Here is a 25,570-nt window from a genome sequence, read left to right as displayed (position 1 = left end):
GCCATCCTTCACTGCCTTCCCGGGCCACAGCAGAGAGCTGGACTGGAAGAGGAGCAACTGGGACAGAATCCAGCGCCCCAACCGGTACTAGAACCTGGGGTGCCAGCGCCGCAGGCGGAGGATTAGCCAAGTGAGCCACGGCGCCGGCCCCATTCTCAGCTTTTTAATTGTTATTCATAAATGTCTCATAAATGGATTCTGAGATTGGCCTTTTCTCTCAGGAAATTTCATTGACCTTCATTCCAGTTGTGTGTATCAATAGTTTACTCCTCTTGATGCTGAGTTGTATTTCATGTTTCACTATTTATGAAAGAGAATGTTTTTAATGTTCTAATATGAAGTGCCTCCCAAAGTCTCCCTCATATTCAGAGAACACTGACATCTTAGTAGCCACATATGACATAAATGAAATAAACACTAAGGGATCTAACTTTTACCAACTTATTTTTCTGAGCATTGGTGATTTTTTGAGTTGTCAAGTTTCCACGGTGGTAGATATGAGTTTATCTGTGTCTGAGTTAGAGTTATTTTTTCTTTTTAAAATTTTATTTACTTATTTATTTCATTTGAAAGAAAGGCATATAGGTAGGTAGGAACCCAACTACTTGAACCATTACCTGCTACATCCCACGGTGTGTATTAGCAGGAAGCTGAAACTGGACTTGAACCCAAGCATTCCAATGTGGAGACAGGCATCCCAAGCAGTGTCTTAACCACATGCATGAACTTGAATTCATTTTTTTTAAAGTAAAACTTTCTAAATTAGAGTAATATTAATCTTAAAAAAAATTCACCAGCCTCACCAAAAAAGAAAAATGTTGCTATCTGTGAAATTAAGGGTTACAGAAACAGAAAAAGTATCTCTGGTTGTTCCTGGAAAATGTATACCTCTTGGATAATTATGATCTATCTTGAAATGACAGCTTTTTGCTAGACATATGATCTCACTTAGATAGGAATTAGAACACAGTCCTAGTTTGGAAATGCATAGCACATATAAAAAGATCCTCTCTCAAATTCAGATGGCTGGTTGACAAATCTCCACAAGACAAAGCTTTCCATGGCCAGCATCACTGTCAGCAGAGCCATCATTTGGTAAATAAGGAATCATACTGTTTCCCTTTCATGGAATGTTCTTCCCTTCCCTTTCAAACAAAACAAATAACAACTATCTTCCTTGACTCTGCTTCATATCTTTTTTTCCACAATGTCTTCCAAACACATGAGTTTTTTCTCCAACTCATGACATCTGTGAAGTGGCACCATCTCATGACTTGCTATTTGGAAATCCCATTTCAGATTCTTTTTATTTAACATCTACATTGTGTTTCAAGTTTCTATCTGCTTTTTATACCATGAGAAAATACACACACACACACACACACACACACACACATATATATGAAGAAACACCTTAAAGTACTGTGATGCAGTGCAGTGGTTACACAAATTAAGGCTCACGCTAAAGAATAATAGGACACACTGCTGAGGAAACATGTTCACAGAACGCCTTGATGTCTGAGATGCTATTGGCAATGTCAAGCTCAAAAACTCAACACGTTAATATTTTTGTAAATATAACTATTATATATACATATATGGAGAGAGAGAAAGAGAGAGACTAACAATCCAGGATTGTATATATGAGGGTACTTCAATAGTTCATGGAAGGTGGAGTTAAAAGATAAATTTACTTTGGTGCAAAAGTATTTTGAAATCTAGGCACTTGAAGCTTTTTTCAAAAAAATTCAAGGTAGATAATGCATGCATTTAAAAATTGTTTTGCCTCAAAATAAACTTATCTTTGAATTCTATTTTTCTACAACATGGAAAACTTCCAAGATTGCTTGAACAACTCTTGTTTCTCTCATTCCTTTTATTTTCTGGTTTTTTTTTTTTTTTCCTGCAAAACTAATGTTAAACATCAGTAATAAGAAACAATAAAAGTAATTAAAGCTTAAATTTTTTGTCACTCCAACTGTATTTCAACTTTGCTAAGAGCAGATTATCACATTTATTTATATCCTACAACTTGGTGATAGATGTGACCTGATGCATCTAATTTCTTTTGTTCACAAATGCTAAAGCCACATTTTTATGAAGGACTATAATTTGTCAATACTAAGTTACTCCACTGTGTTTACACATCTTCAAGTTGAAAAATTTCCTTGAGTTCTGAAGGAGTTTTTTTTATAAAGACAAACTCAAATACCAAGGAGCATAATTCTCCACATCCCATAAGAATTAAAAAATATGCACACCTTTCCAACAAGACTTCAGATTCTGTAAGGCTAGACTTCTTTTAGCCTTATGATATTACACTTAATGCTAATACTAGTAACAGCACATTGTGATTTTTCATAAGAATTGCTATTTATTGAGCATTTGTTACATACTAAAAATTGGGCCAAATTTAATATTCGTGATTTCACTTAAATTTTATAACCATCATTATTTCTCCTTTGTATATGAGAAAATCGAGTATCAGTGATAGCAAATATCTTCCCCAGGGGCTGAGTTTGTGGTACAGTGGGTTAAGCCACTTGCAATACCAGCATCCCATACAAAAACGTCAGTTCAAGCCCCAGCTACTCTGTTTCTGCTAATGGATCCAGTTTCCTGCTAATGCATATGGAAAGACAGTAGATAGTGGTCCAATTAATCCCACCTACTGCGGAGACCAGGATGGAGTTCCAGGCTCCTGGCTTTGGCCTGGTTCAACCCTGGCTATTGCAGTCATTTAAGGAGTGAATCAGTAGATATAAACTTTTTCTCTGTCTCCCTCTGTCTCTCCATATCTCTCTGTCATTCTGCCTTTCAAATAAATAAATCTTTTAAAATATACATATTTATATATACGCTTATTATGTATCAGCATGAATTAACTCTCAAGTATTAGCAAATACTAGAATAGAATACAATGGAAAAAGTTGAGAAATGGGAGCTAAAGTTTAAATCTTAATTCTAAATTCACAACTTAAAGTCCAAAAACACAACACAGGTTGTTTGGGGAATCTGACTGTTTGTGTTTGGTTTTGTTTGTTCAGTTCATCCCTTTGCCTCTAGTTTGCAAAATGTTCAGATTATAAAGTTTTGATCAAAAAAAAAAAAAAAAAAAAAGACTGATCTTACTCCATGGGAAACAAAAACCCCATTGGAGGAATTGGAGCTGAGAACTCCCATGGTCTGACTTAACGAATGTGAGGCAACATGAAAAATCATGGATTTCATATTTTTTAACTAAAATAAATTTATCTTTTAATTCAACATATAAAAGTCAGTACAGGGGCTGGCATTGTGGCATAGCATATTAAGCCTCTGCCTGTGATGCTGGCATCCCATATGGCCACTGGTTCGAGTCCCAGCTGCTCCACTTCCCATCCAGCTCCCTGCTAATGGCCTGGGAAAAGAGTGTTAGATGGCCCAAGCACTTGGGTGCTGTGTCCAGAATGTCAGGGTATCAGGTTAACCCGAAAGAGGGGTGGTGTTGCATAGATTAAGGAAGCAGATTCAGATTAGAGGTGTTAAGGTGGGGAAACCAATGGGCACTCCATCTACCCCCAGAGACAGAAGCAGAGGCCCAGATGTCTGGTTACTCTAAGTATTTATTATCAATGATGTGTCTCATTCATTAATGATAAAATAGTGCAGTTTTGTGAAAACAGGACTTTATGATGAGAGAGTTTAGACATAATGAAACAGGGAACAACGAGGAGTTTCCGTGTTTACAAGAAAGACATGTTCACTTGACAGCTAGGATTAAGAGAACAAACACAATGTGGAGGAGCCGTGAGGGGGACAAATTATTGACTGGGGAGAAACTTTTCACTTGCTGTTTACGGAGCCCACAGAATTGTTTCATATGCTTTTGTTTTATATGCTTCAGCATATATGTAAGATAACCTTTGCCATTGACCCATGACCTGGGCAATCTGGCCAAGCATGCCTTCAGCAGAATTCAGGCCATGTGGTGGTCTCCGACAGTTGGGCCCCCACACCCACATGGGAGACCCAGAAGAAGCGTCGGGCTCCTGGCTTAGGCCTGGCCCAGCCCTTGCAGGCGCAGCCATTTGGGAAGTGAACCAGCAGATCAAGATTCTCTTTCTCTCTCTCTCTCTCTCTCTCTCTCCAACTGTGCCTTTCAAATAAATAAATACATCTTGTTTTTAAAAAAAAAAAGTCATTATGGTTATTAAGTTAAAAAAATGGATTACAAGAGGGCAAGAGAAAGAGAAAAGTTACGAAATTAACCTACAGGTCATTTTGATTGGGTGCGTTCTTTCCACATCCAATTCTGTAGATGGCAATGTAATAATATCTCTACCACCCCTCTCCTTTTCCATCTGTGTTACTCAATCTAGAAACTCATTACTTTCTACTTTCCCTATTACAATAGTAGACATCTATCCCTTAAATGGCTTTACAGTTAATACTGAATAATCAGAAAAATCAGCAGTACATTTTTAAATGAAAATTAAGCAGCCTAGCTGAACATCAGGGTAACTTGTGGCAACTAAGAAAAATTAATCATGAAATGCTTATTTGTAAGTTGTCTATAATATATGAATTAATATACCCTTATAGACACAAATGGTCCTTTTAATGCTTATTTTGACTTGATTTCAAAAAAGCAGGTACAGTTGTATTACTTGTCACTTTATTTTAATTTATAGACAACATATAGGAATTAATTTTTAAAATATACCAATGCTCAAATAGGCAAAGGAATCAGCTAATATGAGTACACCTGACTTTTCTAATAAAAAAAAAAAAAAACAAAATTATGGGATGAACATTTGCTGCAGTAGTTAGATACCACCTGGGAGGCCCACATCCCATATCAGAGTGCCTGCATTCATTTCTGAGCTTCACTCCTGATTCTAGCTTCCTGCTAAGGCACACTCTTGGAAGCTGCAGGTAATGGTTCAAGTAGTTGGGTCCCTGCCATCCATGTGGCAGATCTGGGTTGAGTCCTTGGTTCCTGGCTTCACCTGACCCAGTCCTAGCTATTGTGGGCATTTTGGGTATGAAACAGCAGATGGAAGATCCTCTCTCCTCCTCTCTAAATAAATAAATAAATTATATATATATATATATATATTTGTACCTATAGAACACATGTTAATTTAATGTTCTTCCACATATAGCATAATAAAGCTTAAAAAAAGTCTAAAAATGAGACTTTCAACAGCTAAGAAAAATTACATAATTTAACATGGCATTTTATTGCTAGAAAATGTAATTGAACTTAATAAATATTATACTAACATTCACCTTTCTTGGTAAAAGTTCTAGAAATAACAGTCTGACTATTATCAAAACTGACCTGTGCATTCACTATCTCTACAAAAATTCTATTGATATTTACTAAACAGAAGAAACAGAAAGTTCAAAGCAAACACCCAGAAGTCTATAATGATTATTATCAACTAAATGCAAAACCACATGAAGAACTAATAAATCATATGCAACTAAACACTCAATAATATCAGAATATGACTCAATTTTTGATATATGATCTTTTGTAACTTACAGAGACTTGATTGTCTTCTTAAATAATTTCTTGTTACTATTAATATATCTTCGTTTGAAAAACAGGAGACTATAACAGTTCCTTAAGCTAGTATATCTCAAATCTATTACTAAGACATAAAAGACTTGAATACAGAAAAAAGCATGTCACTTCTTTCAAGCTTCATTTCTGCTATTTTATTAGAGGGAAAAAAGGTCTTATAAAAATTGACAAATTCAGGATAGTTTGAAATTAGATTTGCTGGGATGACAAATATAATAAAGTGACAACCAAATGTTCAGTATTTATGCCAATCATAGCCAAACTTAATTATAGTGGAAGGGCTGATTTTATAGTAATTGTAAAAATGTAAATAAGGCTTTAAAGCTAACTCAGGAATTATATTTTATAAATGAGTCTTTGATTTTAATTTGAACAATTCTCAGGGTATGATCTGCATTATTCAAAATGTTCTGCTTTTGTTTTGATTGAAATAATAGTTATACTTCAGGAGATTAGGGGACAGAAACACCTGTTTCTTATCAAGTTACATCTCCCAATGATTAATTTAAGTAGTAGATTAACATGTAACATTGTAATATTTTAAAGTTTAAATTATTAGATTGAAGTTCAAACTTTTTAAATTGTTAGAGGAAAATGTGAAACAAAATATAGCCCAGCCTTCTAGTCCAAATATTATTAGTAAAGTGTGTATCAAATGTCCACATTAAAAATGTTTTTCCTAAGTTATATTATTTTTTTCCTATTGAAAATATAATTTTTAACTATTAAAATTTGGAAAATAAATAATCAAAAATTCAAAAAACTAACAATGATCAGTTTTTCTAATACATTTATTTCAAATTACCTGTCCATCTGGTTAGCTCTCTTTTTGCCTTTACCTTTATACAATAGTATGATAATATTAAGTGTATTTATAACTGGCTTTTTAGTAGTATCAAAACTCATGAGACATCAAAGTACATTTTAATTGAAAAAAAATTGAAGAACCCTTAAATGAATGTTCTGCTTTGAGAGAGTGAAGTACATGCCAAGTTGAGTCATGAAGAGAAATGTCAATGCGATCCGTGGCAGCTGCTCGCTTCCCTGGGAAGGCAGGGGCTGGTGAGGAGTACAGTAGCAAGCAAACCCCTCAGCGCTCCACGGAGTCACTAGTGGGAAAAGAACAAAGGCCTTTCCAATGCAACTAACACAGATGTGCCCAAAGGCAAACTGTCAGAAACAGTTAAGATGACAGCTACTCACAGTTCATTATTTCCTTCTCACAGGTCACTGGGTGACAAGCTGGGTCAGCATGCTTTGTTGGCTGTCCCAGTCCTTCCCCACCCCCATTCAATTTAAATACGGGTAAAGGGCTGCTTTGGATAAACCAGCCCAAACAAACACATTTCAGATACTTATAGACACCAGAATACAGCATTTATTTTACTTTGGACCAAACTTAGAATTAAGTGTACATACAACTTACTTTATTAGAATGGGGAGAAAACCATGTAGTTATACATAACTGATAGAGCAAAAATTTTTTGTTAAGTGTTGTTAAACAACAACAAAATTTAACCTATCATGAATTAAAAACCTTACATGTAAGATCTCATGTAGCTAAGTGTTTTCTCTTTTTCTTCCGTGGGAAAACAAATTTTTAAATGTTACCAAAAACAAAGGATCAACAATTAGATTGCTTTCCACAAGTGTTTCTTTTCAATATTAAACGATAATTTATTTTTCAGGTTTAAAAAGTTTTAAAATATGTAGTTTTAAAACAAACTACACTCAGAATCACTGTAGAGTAGGATACATAAACCTGGGGTCTTTTACAGGATATACGATCTATAATGTCATCCAATAAAAAAATTTCAGGAAAGGGAGGCAAATTAGACCACTCCAGGTAAGTATACATTAGAACCAAGACAAACCTCCTAAATAGCCAAGTGAAACTCCCCTGCCTCCTAGCTGCCCAGCTTTCCTTTCCTGTTCCTGTTCTGCGTTGAGCTGTGCACTTGGTATCATCAGCCTCTTGTAGATTATCAGGCATCTCTTCCTCTTCTACCCTGTTTGTGCCTTGCATGTTTCCCTCTCCACAGCCTGCGTTCTTGAGGAGGGTTGGTTTATTATGTTTAAATTCTAAGGAAATGTCAACCATCAGTGAGATCATCAGGATAGTTTTTTTTTTTTTTTAAGATTTATTTATTTGAAAGAGTTACACAGAGAGAGAACAAGACACACACACACACACACACACACACACACACACAGAGGCCTTCCATCTGCTAGTTCATTCCTCAACTGGTTGCAATGGCTGAAGCTGGGCCAATCTGAAGCCAGGAGCCAGGAGCTTCTTCTGGGTCTACCACATGGGTGCAGGGGCCCAAGCAGTTGGGCCATATTCTTTCCCAGGCCATAGCAGAGAGCTGGATCAGAAGTGGAGAGGCCAGGTCTTGCAGACCGGCACCCACATGGGATGCTGGCACTGCAGGTGGCGGCTTCATCCGCTATGCCACAGCACTGGCCCCAGGGTGGGGTTCTGACATGAGTAACTGAATAGAGGTCAACAAAGTTGTGATGTTGAGGGATGGTCTCCAGATACCTTTTGGTGGTGATTTGAGAACATCCAGACAAATTCTTCCAGCAGATTCAATGTTTGGGTGATAGACTGGCATCAGAAATTGGATCTGAGGAGGCTCCACTGGGCTCCCCTCAGGAATAATCTGCAGCTTGACACAACCTTTCTCAAGGTGTGTGGACTCCATCTGGTATCAGAGCTCATGGATCATCCGTTTGGTTCTTTTCTTGCCAGTATGTGATGCCTAGCGGTGGCTCTTTGGCTAACATGTGCAACTCCCTCTTCAGATGTGAGGCTCTCTACATGATCCCCAAATAAAAGTAAAATCACACACACAGTTTGCCACTCCAGATTCAGGGGTTTCTGCAATGCACTGAACTCAGCAGTGCACAGTGGATGCTGGCTTCTGCAAGAGTTTGAAATGGCAATGAAATGAAATGGTTTTGTAGGTGCAAGAGTCTGGCTTTCAATACCTGACTGCTTTAGACCCTTTTAGTGTGTGTGCATGTGTGTGTGTGTTAACAGATAAAAATAAAGTAATATATCAATCAAAATGGCAATAGTCTAATCAATCTTATAATGTGATATATATATATATACATATATATGTACAGTTTTAGTAATGGTTTAATATGGCTACTCAATATAATGCCTTTCTCCACTGAAATCCATAGAACAAAAACTACCAGGAAAGAGAGTGGCCCATAGATCCACATAGGCCTGGATTCAAATCCCGTATTTCCTGTTTAGCAGCCATGTGACTGAATACATTATATAAACATTGTGAGCCTCAGCTTCTGATTTTCTGAATTTTAATTGATTACAAGTGTCCCTGCAACATCAGGTTATGATGACAATAAGTAAGTCAGTCTATAATGTTGTCACAAGAACAAGTACTTCAAATAACAGTTGGCACATGGCATTGAACAAGCAACAGCTGTTAGTTTCCAATCACAAAAGTTAGTACATACTAAGATGAACTGAACAACCGAACTGTGAAATAACTTGGTTAATCATGACAAGTAAGAGCCACATTATTGCAAAGAGACTTTTAAATATCTCGAACCATTTTAAGGGCAAGCCCCTTTGTGAATCAGCGAGTCTAGATGGTTGGATGAAATAAAAAATCAGAGGCTCACACTTTCCCATCATATTTCCTACCTCTTATTTGGTCCTCACTGAAAGGGAAGCCTCTTACTTTAGATTTCAACACAAATGGAACATATTGTATAAGAGCTTCAGAAAAATTCATGGAAAATATAATTAAAAGAAGTTTATTTGGGAGCAAAAAAATCTGAAATCCACGCACAGTTTTTTCAATAATGACCTTTTTGAGCATTCCTTTATACTGAAATATCTTTTATTTTCCCTTCCTAACTCTTCCACCGTATTTAAAGATTCCTTTTCTGAGATATCCAGTTAAAATAATAGCCTCCATTTGAACAGCTGCAGATTTGGAATAACTACTCAGACAAGAATGTAAATGTTCAGACAGTACACTATGGAGTCCAAAAAATAAGACTGTGGCTCTGATAGGCCCACCTTAAATAACCAGCTGGGAGGTCTCACCCAAATAACTTAATCTCTCAGTGCCTCAGTTTCCTCATCAGATAAGCAGAGATAATGCCCCTGTTTCACTTACCCATAGGTTATGGTAATAAAGTGCTTAAAGCACTGAAGCAAGGCATTAAATGTTAGCTGTTATTGTTTATAGTTCAATGTTACCTTTAATCTTAACATATTACCTATCGCTATTACCAATTTTGCTGTTTTTTCTCTTCTTTGGTTACCTGTGATTCTCTCCTGATTTCATACTTGTACGTTACATTTTTGTATTCTATTAGTTACCACAGATCAGGGAAAACATATGGTATTTGTCTTTTTGGCACAGGCTTATTTCACTAAGTATAATGGTTTCCAGTTGCATACATTTTGTTGCAAAAGACAGGATTTCATTCTTTTTACAGATGAGTAGATTTCCACAATGCATATCTATACCATAATTTCTTTATCCATTCTTCAGTTGATGACACTTGAATTGATTCCATATCTTAGCTATTGTGAATTGTGTTGCAACAAACATGGGGGTACAGATAATTCTTTCGAATGCTGATTTCATTTCTTTGGGTAAATTCCCAGGAGTGGGTTGCTGGGTCACATGGTATAGTTATTTTCAGTTTTCTGAGGCAAGTCCATACTGACTTCCACTACTTTACATTCCCATAAACAATGGTTTACAGTATGTATTCACCACATCCTCGCCAGCATTTATTGTTGGTAGATTTCTGTATGACAGCCATTCTAACTGGGGTGAGGTGAAACCTTATTGTGATTTGATTTGCCTTTCCTTAATGGCAAGTGATCCTGAGCATTTTTCTCATGAGCCTCTTGGCCATTCAAATTTCCTTTTTTTTTTTTTTTCTAAGAACAGATTTTTTTTTAAGGAATACAAATTTCGTAAGTACAACTTTAGGAACACAGTTATTCTTCCCACCATAGTCACCTTCCCACCCACACTCCCACCCCTCGTTCTTCTTCCTCATCCCTTGCCAGTCCCATTCTCCATTGAGATTCATTTTCACTTAACTTTGTACACAGAAGACCAACTCTATACTAAGTAAAGATTTCAACAATTTGCATACACACACACACACACACACACAAAAAACTGTTTGAGAACTAGTTTTACAGTTAACTCTCACCATAGAACTCTTTGAAGACAGAGGTCCTGCATGGGGAGTTAGTGCACAATGAGTCCTGTTGTTAATTAACAATTAACACTCTTATGTATGATGTCAGTGACTACCTGAGGCTCTTGACATCAGCTATGGAAGCCTTCTGAGTCCACATACTCCATCAGTATTTAGACAAGGCCATAAGCAAAGTGGAAATTCTCTCCTCCCTTTAGAGAAAGGTACATCCTTCTTTGATGGCCACTTCTTTCCACTGGAGTCTAACTCACACAGATCCTTCATGTAGAACATTTTTGCCACAGTGTCTTGGCTTTCCATGCCTGAAATGCTCTCCCGGGCTTTTCAGCCACACCAGGAAGCCTTAAAGGCTGATTCTGAGGTCAGAGTGTTACCTAAAGTGATTTTCATGCTATGAGTCTGCTGTGTGGACTGCTTCCTATGCTGTAACATTCTCTCCTTTTTAATTCTATTATTATTACCAGACACTTGATCCTATTTATATGATTACTTTAACAATTAAACCTATCTATATGTTCACTTTAACACCTAATATGATCACTTTAACAATTAAGATGACATTTTTAACACCCAGCTTAATGGGATTTGGAGTCCCATGACAAGTTTTTAAACTCTACCCTTATAAGTAAGTCCATAGGAATGTATGCAGAACTATGCAGCTTTACAGTGACAAACTTCCTCCTCCCTCTCTTATTCCCACTCATTTTTTACTGAGATCCACTTCAAGAAGGGAGCTGCCCTTGACTTGATTGTCAAGGAACAGTTTTTTTTTTTCTTCATACTATTTGTTGAACTCTTTACTTAACAAAGAGCTAATCATATGTTATGAATTTCCTCTTGAAAAATGGCTGTCAAGTCCGTAGTCCTTTGCCCATTTCTAAACTGGATTGTTTTGTTGCTGATTTTCTTAAGCTCTTTGTAGATTCTGGATATTAATCCTTTATCAATTTAATTGTAAATATTTTCTCCCATTCTGTTGGTTGCCTCTTCACTTTGGTTAGTGTTTCTTTTGCAGTGCAGAAGCTTCTCAGCTTGACATAATCCCATTTGTCTATTTTGGCTTTGATTTCCTGTGCTTCTGGAGTCTTTTCCAAGAAGTCTTTGTCTGTGTCAACGTCTTACAGAGGTTCCTCAATATTCTCCTCAAGTAATTTGATGATATCAGATCATAGATTTAGATCCTTGATCCATTTTCTGTTGATTTTTATATAAGGTATAAGATAGGGGTCTTGTTTCATACTTCTGCACATGGAAATCTAGTTTTCCCAGCACCATTTGTTGAGGAGACTGAGCTTGCTACATGGATGGATTTTAGCTACTTTGTCAAAGATTAGTTGTTTGTAGATCCATGGATTGATTTCTGGAATTTCTTTTCTGTTCCATTAGTCTACATCCATCTCTCTCTCTCCCTCCCTCTCTCTCTCTCTCTCTCTCTCTGTAACATTTTAAAAACAGATAGTGTGGCTGGCGCCGTGGCTCAATAGGCTAATCCACCTGCGGTGCCGGCACACTGGGTTCTAGTCCCGGCCGGGGCACTGGATTCTGTCCCGGTCGCTCCTCTTCCTGTCCAGCTCTCTGCTGTGGCCCAGGAGTGCAGTGGAGGATGGCCAAAGTCCTTGGGCCCTGCACCCGCATGGGAGACCAGGAGAAGCACCTGGCTCCTGGCTTCAGATCAGCATGGTGCGCCGCCTGCAGCACACCAGCCACAGCGGCCATTGTGGGGTGAACCAACAGAAAAGGAAGACCTTTCTCTCTGTCTGTTTCTCTCTCACTGTCCACTCTGTCTGTCAAAAAAAAAAAAAAAAAAACAAAAAAAAAAAAAACAAAAAAAAACAGATAGCGTAATGCCCCCTGCTTTGTTCTTTTTGCTCAAGACAGCTTTGGCTATCTGGGATCTTCATGGTTCCACACATATTGTAGTGGTGTTTTTTTCTAGTTTCATGAAAAATGTCATTGGAACTTTGAGAGGGATTTCACTGAATTTATAAATCATTTTTGGTAGCATTTTAATGATATTGATTATTTCAATCCATGAACATGAGATATCTTTCCATTTCTTTGTGTCATCTTTAATTTCTTTCCTCAGTGAGTTACAGTTTGAATTGTAGAACTCTCTTATATTAAGTTTATTCTCAAGGTTTTTTTGTAAGTATTAGAGATGGGACTGCTTTCTTGATTTTTTTCAGATTCACTACTGGAGAAAAACAATGTTGTGTAGAAAGAATCGATGAACCCCAAGACATAAACTCTGAGGAAGTCTCATTAAGAAAGACCCAAGGCAATTTCTTATTAAATAAATGTCAGTTATATTTACCAATCAAAACTATTAACCAAAAAAACACAAATCTAAATATATTCAATCTTCCAAAGTTCCTGGAAAATGTGTATTTTGAGAAAACTATGCATGGACTTCAACAATTTTTGTACCATAATAAACATATCTTTTAATTCTATTTCCACGAGCTTTCTGAAGTACTCTTACAGTGGCTCCCTCCATCCTTGCACTCCTTACTAATAGGGGAAATATTTCAAGACACCCAGTGAATGCTTGAAACCACTGATAGTATAGACTCTCGTTTAGACTATGAGTATGATTTTCCTATACCTATGTTCCTCTGACAAAGCTTAATTTACAAATTATGCACACAGATTAACAATAAAGCATGATAAAAATAGAATAATTATGAAAATATGTAATTAAAACTTACAAATTATTTCTGGGATTTTCTTTTAAGATTTTCGGGCTAGTGTTAATCTTAAGTAATCGAGACAATAGTAAGTGAAACTATAAATAAGCAAGGATTCTGTATAGTCCCCATTAACTTTTTTTTCTACTTGTTTGCAGAACATTTTCACCACTACCACTTACTGAGCTCCTATTAGGTCCCATCATCTTATATACAGTACATCCATAAAAACATATTAAACAATAAATATGCCACTTTTGGTAACTTTTAAATAAATATTATGCCATCAATACATTCACAAAATTGAAACCTTGGGACTTAATATAGTCTCAGAGAGTTAAAGACATGTTATTAAATTCTAGCAACTCAAATAGGGGACAGTAGTATGTTAGCTGACTTTAACTAAAACTCTCCTTTTTGGGGGGAGGAGGACTCACTTTTTCAAACATTGTATGCGCTTTTCTCTATGTGCAGTCACCAGATTTTATTGTCACAGGGAAGATACAAGAACAGAATGCAGTAGCCAAATCCCTAACCTGCCCAATGCTCTTTACCCATGATGAAAATATTTCCAAACTAGGGAAGGGGAAAATCATGGGGAAATAAATGGGTTATCAGTAGAGCCAGGTTCAGCACAGGGCAAGAACAGAAACTCCATTTAGACTTCAGGCATCTAAGAACATAAATAATATTTACAGGATAAAATGCATCTAGAATAAGGATGAAAGCCTACGATAAGACAGATGACAAGCCCCAGAAATCCTCCATAAATGAAGGCAAAAGAAATGGCTTTAATGTAAGCCGAGGAAGATAGTCCAACAGCCTCAAAGAGCAGTGTCATCCTCAAGGCCCCAGTGTCCTGAGTTCCTCTTTTAGATGAAAACGAAGACTGTCCCCAAAGGACTTACATTCTAGTAACGGGAATAGAGAATGTCCTGCAAAGAGTGGCCTGGTTATGTGGCTGCAGCTAAGTAGTCAGGTGGTGGAACCTAAGAGAGTTGAGAACCTTGTCTGTGATTAAAAATTAGTAGCAAGGGAAAGGCATGGAACTTAAGTTATCATGCTGTGCAGGATACCCTCATACCATGATACAGTAAGGTACTAAATTGGTTATTTTGCTTGTGTTCTATCTTCAAAACAGCAAATACAAAGGATCTGAGGTTTATATAACAAATGAAAGAGATAAGAAATTGAAGATTCACTTTTGCTTTCTATCAGGAAAAATCAATGTCCTCCCCCCATGGAAATCTCAGATGAGGAGATGTAATTTAAGAATATAAAGTAGCTTTTAATCCAAATAAGAATTCATCAATTTTTTATGCGAGTGACATTTCTACCTACAGTTGGTATATTGAAGTTTAGGAGTTCCCTTAAACTTTAGTTCATGTGATAAGAACTGTGTTACTTCTTTGAGAGTATTTCCATCAACATAATTTCAAGCAACTATAGATTAAGATTACAGTTTCTAATGTCATTATGTGATTTATAATCTCAAACCCAACAAAATAATAATAATAATCTTTAGTCTCCAAATAAGATAAGAGATTTTCTACTTTTTAATCAAATATGATTTTAAATTGGTTAGCAAAGTCACTGACAACACTTTTATTGTAATATAAGAAATGGTGTTAATTTGTTAAGTTATCATTATCTAAGACCATCAATTATGTGCTTACCCTCAGGTCCAAGTATAATATTCTTCGTATGGAAAATAAAAAGTATTGCCCACTGTATGTTATTTTCGTAACTGGATTTATGTTCCATTTTGACTTAGCTTATTTATGTTATTTCAGAGTATTTCAGTGAGATCTCAGAATATTAATGTTATAAACAATAACATACATCAATCCTTAGCCAAATGCACATAAATGTCACCTCTTTTCATCAAATATGACCCAAAAACTACTATGCTTAAAGGCCAAAGGGCTTTTGAGATATTTCAATAATCTTCAAGAAATCAATCTTACATGAAACTGAAGGAAAACATCGAATGTCATTGAGCAATGAGCTCAGTTCTGTCAGTGCCCTACCTCTGAGCAGCAGCCCTAGGATGTTTCTCTTTCAGCTTCCTCACCAGTGCCACTGTCAGCTGCCTTGTCTCCTCAAGAGAACCTTCTGGCATGAAGTGGGTGTCTGAGGGTTCTGGTAGTTGCTTCAAACCAGGGTTGCTGGCATTCTCTTGCAGCACCTAATAAATGAAATGTAGGAATAATGTAGCTAATTTGTCCTGAGTGGAAATATCTACAAAGTATGCATACCAAAAACGGTCTTCAGATAGCACAGAAATAATTGTATGCAGCCAGACCAAAAGAAAGCAGTCCTAAAAAAAAGGTTATTGTATCATCACTTACGTAATAAAATAATTTTACGGAAGTATGTAAGCACTTACCTAAGTGCAAGTGTGTGTATGTAGAAGTTATGTGTATCATGTTGAACAATTAGCAAAGTTGAGATATGATTTTGTGCTTGTTTCCTGTAAGTAACTGGAACAGTTTTTCTCTTTTCAAAATAAACTTTAGAGAGATATTTCTGCCTTGGCTCTGGCTCACTACACTGACCTCTTCTGCTAAGTTTCTGCCACGTTCCTGATGAGTTGTGGTCCTGGTGCCATGGTGACTGTGATACTCCGTCTGGGCCACATGCACTCGTGCATTTAGCTCCTCTAGGTGGGTCAGAACAAATTGAGGAAGAGCCTGCAATAAAATAAAAATCAATAAAAAGTAGTACCAGCCTTATAAGCAAAAGTCAAAAATCCATCCAACTGAAACAGTAAACAGATCAACTTTGCATTTTACTGTCAATTTCAGATCACAATCATACCAAATTACTTTGATATTAAAATAACTGTTTAACATCATCAAGTTTAGGCAGATAGCTAATCTTCTCCTTTAGACTGGTAAAATTAAAATGTTAAAATTATTTCTACATATGAGGTACTACTGTAAACAAAATACACATATGTATCATATAATTGCTAAATTGCTTGGTATTGTTCAGTTTTACTCCAAAAGACAAGAAATCAAATGATGATCAAATGGATGAGCTGCATTAAGCATTAAGACAGTGGTCTGAGGATTGTCAGACAGAGTCATCAAGCATATGCCCGTGAACATAGATAGAATGGGACAGAACGACAAAATAGACTTACAATTCATAATTAGCTACTAAATAACATTCATGGAAACAAATATTTATGATATGCCAAATATAAATGAGACATATGAGGCACACAATAGTCATGAGGTCTTTAATTAGCCACCATTCTATCACTTGAGATACTCTGCTAGATAAATGGGTGTGCTCATTAATTATGACAAAGATAGCATACTAAGACAAGATGTTAGTAATAGAAGAAATTGAATATGGGGTAAAAGAGAACTTTTCATACTACACAATTTTTGTTTTGTAAATTTAAGGCTATTCTGAAATAAAAAAGGTTATTTTTAAATTTTTTTTTATTTGACAGGTAGTTATAGACAGTGAGAGAGAGAGATAGAAAGGTCTTGCTTCTGTTGGTTCACTCTCCAAATGGCCGCTACGGCCAGTGCTGCACTGATCTGAAGCCAGGAGCCAGGTGCTACTTCCTGGTCTCCCATGCGGGTGCTATTCTGAAATAAAAGGGTTATTTAAAAAAAAAAAAAAAAACTATCGTAAAAACCCATTACTGGCGGATGCCGCAACTCACTAGGCTAATCCTCAGCCTGAAGCGCCGGCACCCCTGGGTTCTAATCCCGGTTGGGGCGCCGGATTCTGTCCCAGTTGCCCCTCTTCCAGGCCAGCTCTCTTCTGTGGCCAGGGAGTGCAGTGGAGGATGGCCCAAGTGCTTGGGCCCTGCACCGCATGGGAGACCAGGAGGAAGCACCTGGCTCCTGGCTTCGGATCAGCGCAGTGCGCCGGCCGTAGTGGCCATTTGTGGGATGAACCAACGGAAGGAAGACCTTTCTCTCGGTCTCTTTCTCTCTGTCTAACTCTGCCTGTCAAAACAAACAAACAAACAAACAAACATTACTGCTCATTATTCTAAGTGAGGAACATGGATCTTGACCAAATGAACTTGCATCCTAGCTCTCATGGAGCAAGTATGCATCTCTGCCTTAGGCACCTTGTGTCTGTTGGGCCCCAAATTTCAATGCCCATCCTTATAATCAGATCATCAGCTGGGAAGCATGACAAAGCACAGAAAGAATGTAAATTTTGTGGAACAACACTCAGGTGATATGGCTATTCAACCCATTGCTGCCTTATCTTGAATCTGTTAACACTACCCATCTCTCCTCCCACATATTTTACTTTGTGTTTTTAATTTGTTTAATAAATCATACTATGAACATTTAATTTTCTTCAAATTATTTCTTAAAATTTATTTGAGAGATGAGTGTTGTGACACAATGAGTTAAACTATCACTTGGGATGCCTATATCCTATTTAGGAGTGCCTGGCTAGAGTTTCCACTACTCTGCATTTCCAAACTAGCTTCCTACTAATGCACTTAGGAGGTAGTGGATGGTGGCCCGGATACCGGGATTCTTGTAACTCATGTGGAAAACCCAAATGAAGTTCTTGGCTCCTAACTTCAGCCTGACCCAGCTCTGGTGAAGATGTGTGTGTGTGTGTGTGTGTGTGTGTGTGAGACTTTGCATGAATAAATCTTCAAAAATAATAAATATATAAATACATAAATAAATTTATTTGAGAGCGAAAGAGAAATTGAACTCCCTTACACTGTTTCACTCCCTAAATGAACACAATAGAGACTGAGCTGGGCTGAAGTGGGAGCCAGGGACTCAATCCAGGATTCCCACATTGGTGGCAGGATTCCAAATACTTGAGTCATCATCATTGCCTCTCAGGGTTTGCATTAGCAGGAACCTGGAATCAGGAGCTGGTGCTAGGAACTGAACCCAGGCACTCTATTTGGGTCACAGGACCATAATTGGCAGCTTAACCAAACACCCACCCTAATCTAGCTTTTTAATTTGGTCTATGCACCTTTCTGCTTTGTGAGCTCTAGGACAGCTAATTTAATAGTATATCTAGAGGCTACCATTGCATCAATTTCCCACAGGAAATATATTTACATTTCAAATCTTGCAACAGCCCTTTGAAATAGGTACTATTATTATGCCCATTTTCAAGAAGAGGAAACAGATTCAGAGAAATTAAACAACATGCCCTTTGTCATCATGTCCACATGCCTAGATAACTCCCTCAGTTTTGACATAAAGCCCTTGCAGTACTTTTTATGGTGTGGAACTACTGTTCTAGCAAAAAGTATAAGGGATTATTCCATGGATAACCAAAGAGCACCCAAAACCCTTAGATAACTTTAAGCACTGTTAGAAAATATTTACGTGTGCATATTCAAAATGTAAGGCACTCCAGAACCTTATTTGCATAATAAGAAGTCAATCTGAAAAGGCTACATATTATATGATTCCAACTATATGGCATTCTAGAAAAGATAAAACTATGGTAACAATGAAATGATCAGTATTTGCCAGGCAAACCTGTAGAATACCCAACCCAAGAGTGAACTTAGGGGTAGGCACTGTGGCATAGTAGGTAAAGCTGCCGCTTCTAGAGCCAGCATCCTATATGGGTACCGGTTTGAAACCTGGCTGCTCCACTTACAATCCAGCTCTCTGCTATGGCCAGGGAAAGTAGTAGAAGATAGTCCAAGTCCTTGGGCCCCTGTATCCAAGTGGGAGACCTGGAAGAAGCTCCTGGCTCCTGGCTTTGTATTGGCGCAGCTCCAACTGTTGCGGCCAAATGGGGAGTGAACCAGTGGATGAAAGACCTCTCTTTCTCTCTCTCTCTGCCTCTCCTTCTCTTTCTGTGTAACTCTGACCTTCAAGCAAATAAATAAATCTTTAAAAAAAAGTGAACCTAAATATAAGCCATGGACTTAGGATGATAATGATGTGATAATGTAGTCTCATCAATTGTTAATGGTGAGAATTATGTGATTGGGAAGATGAGGGGGCAAACCAGGAGGGATATGGGAACTGACTCTAAGTTCAATTTTGCTGTGAATCTAAAACTTAAAAAAAAAATCTAAGAAACTCTATCCAAGGCACAAGTGACAAAAGAAAACTACATCAAAATGAAAAATTTTGTGCTGCAAACAATGCCATCAAAAAAGTAAAAAGCTAACTTAAGAAATGAGAGAAGATATTTGCATCTCTAGGGCTGATAATAGATGCATATCCAGGATACATAAAGAACTCTTATACTCAAAAAGAATAAGGCAAATAATCCAATTAAAACATGAACATTTTGGGCCAGCACTGCTGCTCACTAGGCTAATGCTCTGCCTGTGGCGCCAGCACCCAGGGTTCTAGTCCCAGTTGGGGCGCCGGATTCTGTCCCTGTTGCCCCTCTTCCAGGCCAGCTCTCTGCTATGGCCCGGGAGTGGAGTGGAGGATGGCCCAAGTGCTTGGGCCCTGCACCCCATGGGAGACCAGGAGAAGCACCTGGCTCCTGGCTTCGGATCAGCGCGGTGCAGCGGTCGCAGCGCTGGCTGCAGCAGCCATTTGGGGGGTGAACCAATGGCAAAGGAAGACCTTTCTCTCTGTCTCTCTCTCTCTCTCACTGTCCACTCTGCCTGTCAAAAAAAAAAAAAAAAAAAAAAAAAACCATGAACAAAGAATTTGAGTGGACACTTAACCAAACAAGATATACAGGTAGCCAAAAAACGTGCAAGAAAAAATGTTCTACACCACTAATCATTAGGAAAATACAAGTCAAAACCTTAATGAGTTAACATTTAAAACCCACAAGGATGACTATAATCAAAATAACAGAGAGTAACAAAATTAGCAAAGATGTGGAGAAGCTGGAAACCATATATGCTGATGGTGAGAAAGTAAAATGGAGAGGTGCTCTTCAGAGAACTATCTGGCTATGTGCTAAATGTTAAATCTGGAGTTATCCTATGACCCAGAAATTATACTGCTATCTACATAACATTGAGAAATAGACTTCTATACCAATACAAACTTCTATACAAATTTGTTCATAACAGCAATATCCGCAATAGCTGAAATAGGAGAAACAAAATGTTTTTCAACCAATAAGTAAACAGATAAATGTGATATTTTTAAACAATGGAATATATTTGGCAACAAGAAGAAATGAATTATTATTGCAAGCTACAATATGGATGAACTTGGAAAGCATTACACTAATGGGAATAAACTATTCCTAATAGACCACCTATTATATGATTTCATTTATATGAAACAGAATAAGCAAATCTGTAACTAAAAATAGGGCTGGGTGGCAGATAGTATGTGGAAAATAGTCATGAGGTACAAAGTGTCTTTCAGGGAGAATAAAGTTGTTTTTTTTTTTTTTTTTTTTTTTGACAGGCAGAGTGGACAGTGAGAGAGAGAGACAGAGAGAAAGGTCTTCCTTTTGCCGTTGGTTCACCCTCCAATGGCCGCCGTGGCCGGCGCACCGCGCTGATCCGATGGCAGGAGCCAGGAGCCAGGTGCTTTTCCTGATCTCCCATGGGGTGCAGGGCCCAAGCACCTGGGCCATCCTCCACTGCACTCCCTGGCCACAGCAGATAGCTGGCCTGGAAGAGGGGCAACCGGGACAGAATCCGGCGCCCCAACCGGGACTAGAACCCAGTGTGCCGGCGCCGCTAGGCGGAGGATTAGCCTAGTGAGCCGCAGCGCCGGCGAGAATAAAGTTTTTAAAAATTAAATTGTGGTAAAGGATGCACTTTCAGGAAAATTGTACATATTTATAAGATATGTAATATTTGGCATATATGTACGTATTTGTGTAATATCCCAAAAGGGAAAACATACTTATTTCTTCAAACATTTAGCATTTCTTTATACTGAAAACATCCAAATCCGGCCGGCGTCGCGGCTCACTAGGCTAATCCTCCACCTAGCGGCGCCGGCACACCGGGTTCTAGTCCCGGTTGGGGCGCCGGATTCTGTCCCGGTTGCCCCTCTTCCAGGCCAGCTCTCTGCTGTGGCCAGGGAGTGCAGTGGAGGATGGCCCAGGTGCTTGGGCCCTGCACCCCATGGGAGATCAGGAAAAGCACCTGGCTCCTGGCTCCTGCCATCGGATCAGCGCGGTGTGCCGGCCACGGCGGCCATTGGAGGGTGAACCAACGGCAAAAGGAAGACCTTTCTCTCTGTCTCTCTCTCTCACTGTCCACTCTGCCTGTCAAAAAAAAAAAAAAAAAAAGAAAACATCCAAATCCTAACTTCTATGCTTTTTTGTTTTTGCAGAGCAAAACAAACAATACATTAACATTATCTATAGTCATCCTACTGTGCAATAGAAACAGGGTACTAGGTTATACATAGATAGGAATCAATAGAATCAACTTTTCAATGTAAAAGATTCAACAGCAAAGAAAGAAAGAAAGAAGGAATATCAGAGAGAAAAAAGATTCAGGTGAAAGCTTGGTAAATGGAATTTTGTTGACTTGATCAATGGGCGACAATCAAAAAATTAATTGTGGACTTTTTTTTACATTTTTATCTAAAAAATTTAAAGACATAAAATTACACATACTTATATGGTACCATGTGATGTTTTGATACATTTATATATTGTGTGATGTCCAATCAGAGTAAATATATCCATATCCTTAGACATGTAACAATTCTTTGTGGTGAAAATATTCCAAGTCCCATCTTCCAGATTGTTAAATGGAAAAGGTGCCCAAGGCAGGCGCTGGACAATGAAGGATAGTCCTGAAACTGAGAGGCTATACACTGGTAACCAACACTCTGTGTGTAATTGGTTGAATTGTGTCTTAAAAGGAAAAAAAGTTATGTTGCAGCCTTCATCCTTGTTACCTGTGAATGTGATCTTATTTGGAAACAGAGCCTTGGCGGATGTAATCAATTCATTATTAAGTCATTGAAAAAGGTCCTGAGGCCAGTCCTGAGGCCAGTGCTTCGGCGTCCTATCCCATAAGGGTGCTGGTTCAAGTTCTAGCTGCTTTACTTCCAATCCAACTCCCTGCTAATGCACCAGGAAAAACAACGGAGAATAGCCCCATGTGCTTGGGCTCCTGCCACCCATGTAAGAGACCTGGAAGAAGCTCCAGACCTGGCTATGCTCTGGCTCAGCCCTGGCCATTGCAGCCAAATGGGAAGTAAACCAGCAGACAGAAGACCACCCCTTCTGTAACTCTAGCAAATAAGTAAAATCTTTCAAAAATTTTTTCAAAAGGGTCCTAATCCAATATTACTGGTGTCCTTGTAAAGAGAGGCAAATGTGGATGCAGACACATACAGAAAAGAAAATGCCATGAAAGATACACACCCAGAAAGGGAGACAGCCATGTAAAGATGAAGGCAGAGATTACAGCAATGCTGTCACAACCAAGGGACTTCCAGAAGATGAAAAAAGCAGGGAAGAGCCCTGCTGAGGATATGAATGGACAACATTTTCATTTCAGACTCTGAGCTTCCAGAACTCTGAGAAAGTAACTTGCTGTTGTTTTAAGTTACCCAGTTCATGGCACTGTGTTATGGTAGCCCTGGGAAACCAATAAGGCAAGTATTTTCAATTATCTATGTAACTTAACATTTCTGATAAATAATCGTTTTGAAAGCCCACATTATCATACCATTAAATAATCTAACTTTTGACTATCTTAAATATTGACAACTGATTAACATCATTTAGGCTTGGAATCATAGAGCAGGGAAGAAATCATGAAAACTCAAGGTCAACATCCTCATTTTATTTTTTTTTAAATATTTATTTATTTACTTGAAAGAGTTATACACAGAGAGAAAGAGAGTGAGAGAGAGAGAGAGAGATAGGTCTTCCATCCGCTGGTTCACTCCCCTAGATGGCCACATTGGCCAGAGCTGTGCCAATCCTAAGCCAGGAGCTTCTTCCCGGTGTACCACGAGGGTACAAAGGCCAAAGGGCTCGAGCCATCTTCCACTGCTTTCCCAGGCCATAGCAGAGAGCTGGATCAGAAGTGGAGCAGCCGGGACTCGAACCAGCGCCCATACGGGATGCCGGCACTGCAGGCAGTGGCTTTACCCGCTATGCCACAGCACCAGCCCAACATCCTCACCTTATTAAAATAAGCATTTAATGTAAATGTAATATACATACAGAAGAGTATCTCATTTGTAAATGTACACTTCAATCCATTTGCATACACTGAATGCTTGGTTAGCTAACCACCCAGGTCAAGAAACAGAACACACCACAGCACACCAGAAGCACTCCCTAGTCCCTTTTTCAGTCGCTATTGCCCTCAGGCATAATCACTCCCTTAACTTGTAACACAACAGAGTCATTGTTTTGCTCAGTCTCCAACTTACCTGGAATAAGACAGTGAATATTTTTTGGATTTGGTTTCTTAGTTCACCATTACATTTGTGAACAGATGTACATTGTTATGTACACTTATAGTTCATTCGCTGGCACTGACACGTCACAGAATTGGAAAACTACAATCTGCAGGGCAAATATGGACAACCTGCTTCTGTAAATAGAATTTTGTTGAATGATGGTCACATCTGTCTACATATTGTCTAGGGCTGCTTTTATGCCACAAAAGCAAGGTTGAGAAGTTGAGATAAAGATCACTTGGCCCACAAAGCCCAGAAGATTTATATCTGGCTGTTTATAGAAGTCTGACAATCCTGCCAGTTAGTACTCCAACAAATATACAAATCACAATTCCTTTATCCCTCCTAATTCTGACAAGTATTTGAATAATTCTCATTCTGATTCTATTAAAATTAGTGGTACTACAATTAACATTTTAGTAAATATCTTTACTTCAATATACATTTATATATAAGAATTTCTATTGAGCATAGAAACAGTAGAGGAATTGCTAGGCTATATAGACATGCTCAGCTTTAGGAGATATTGCTAGGTTTCCCAAACTATTCCTCCTGATGTTAACAAATAAGAAAACTGATATCTTGAAATGCTGGGTTGGGGCAGGCGCTGTGGTGTAACAGGTAAAGCCACTGCCTGCAGTGCCAGCATCCCATATGGGTGCCAGTTGGAGACCCGACTGCTCCATTTCTGATCCAGCTCTCTGCTATGGCCTGGAAAAGAGTGGAAGATGGTCCAAATGCTTGGGTCCCTGCACTCACGCGGGAAACCTAGAGGAAGCTCCTGGCTCCTCACTTCGGATCTGCCCGGCTCCAGCTGTTGTGGCCAATTGGGAAGTGAACCAGTGGATGGAGGAACTCTCTCTCTCTCTCTCTCTCTCTCTCTCTCTCTCTCTTTCTCTGCCTCTCCTCTCTGTGTGTGTAACTGTGACTTTCAAGTAAAATAAATAAATCTTTTTGTTTGTTTTGTTTTTTGGTTTTTTGACAGGCAGAGTTAGACAGTGAGAGAGAGAGAGACAGAGAGAAAGGTCTTCCTTCCATTGGTTCATCCCCCAAATGGTCACCACGGCTGGCGCTGCGCCGATCTGAAGCCAGGAGCCAGGTGCTTCCTCCTGGTCTCCCATGCGGGTACAGGGCCCAAGCACTTGGGCCATACTCCCCTGCACTCCCAGGCCACAGCAGAGAGCTAGACTGGAAAAGGAGCAACCAGGACAGAATCCGGTGCCCCGACTGGTACTAGAACCCTGGGTGCCGGCACCGCAGGCGGAGGATTAGCCTAGTGAGCCGCAGCACCGGCCAATAAATCTTTTTTTAAAAAAAGAAATTCTGGATTATATTATAGCACTGAATCAGGGAAACATGTTTTTGGCTTTGGAAAATTTGTGTTTTAAAATCAAACAAAACTTTTTTTCTCTTTTTCTGTCTTTCCTTTTCTCTCTGAAACTCTGAATTTCAAATAAATAAATACATATTTTTAAAAGGGGTGGCAGAGTTGTGGCACAGGGGGTTAACCCACTACCTGCAACACTCGCTTCCCATATGAGTGCTAATTAGAGTCTCAGCTGCTCCACTTCTGATCCAGCTTCCTGCTAGTGCACACAGGAAAGCAGTGGAAGATGGTCCTAGTGATTAGGTCCCTGTCACCCACATGGGAGACCCAGATGGAGTTCCAGGCTCCTGGCTTAGTCCTGGTCCACCCCAGCCATTGGGGTCATTTGAGGAGTGAA

The 25,570-nt window shown here is 38.6% G+C and overlaps 1 protein-coding gene across 22 annotated transcripts in view; it reads right to left on the bottom strand.

Annotated features, from left to right (window-relative positions):
- Positions 1 to 25,570, bottom strand: part of DCDC1 (doublecortin domain containing 1) — a 557,706-nt gene that overhangs the window by 196,913 nt on the left and 335,223 nt on the right. For all 22 annotated transcript variants that reach the window (XM_070071610.1, XM_070071601.1, XM_070071604.1 and 19 more), the window contains 2 exons: positions 16,053 to 16,187; positions 15,525 to 15,682 (listed from right to left, as the gene is read on the bottom strand). In XM_070071610.1, coding sequence (XP_069927711.1) covers positions 15,525 to 15,682; positions 16,053 to 16,187 — 293 coding nt within the window. The remainder of the gene's footprint in view (positions 1 to 15,524; positions 15,683 to 16,052; positions 16,188 to 25,570) is intronic.

This window comes from Oryctolagus cuniculus, chromosome 1 (genome assembly GCF_964237555.1).
Source record: "Oryctolagus cuniculus chromosome 1, mOryCun1.1, whole genome shotgun sequence".
In the NCBI taxonomy this organism is placed as follows: domain Eukaryota; kingdom Metazoa; phylum Chordata; class Mammalia; order Lagomorpha; family Leporidae; genus Oryctolagus; species Oryctolagus cuniculus.
This window is presented reverse-complemented; position numbering and strand designations above follow the sequence as displayed.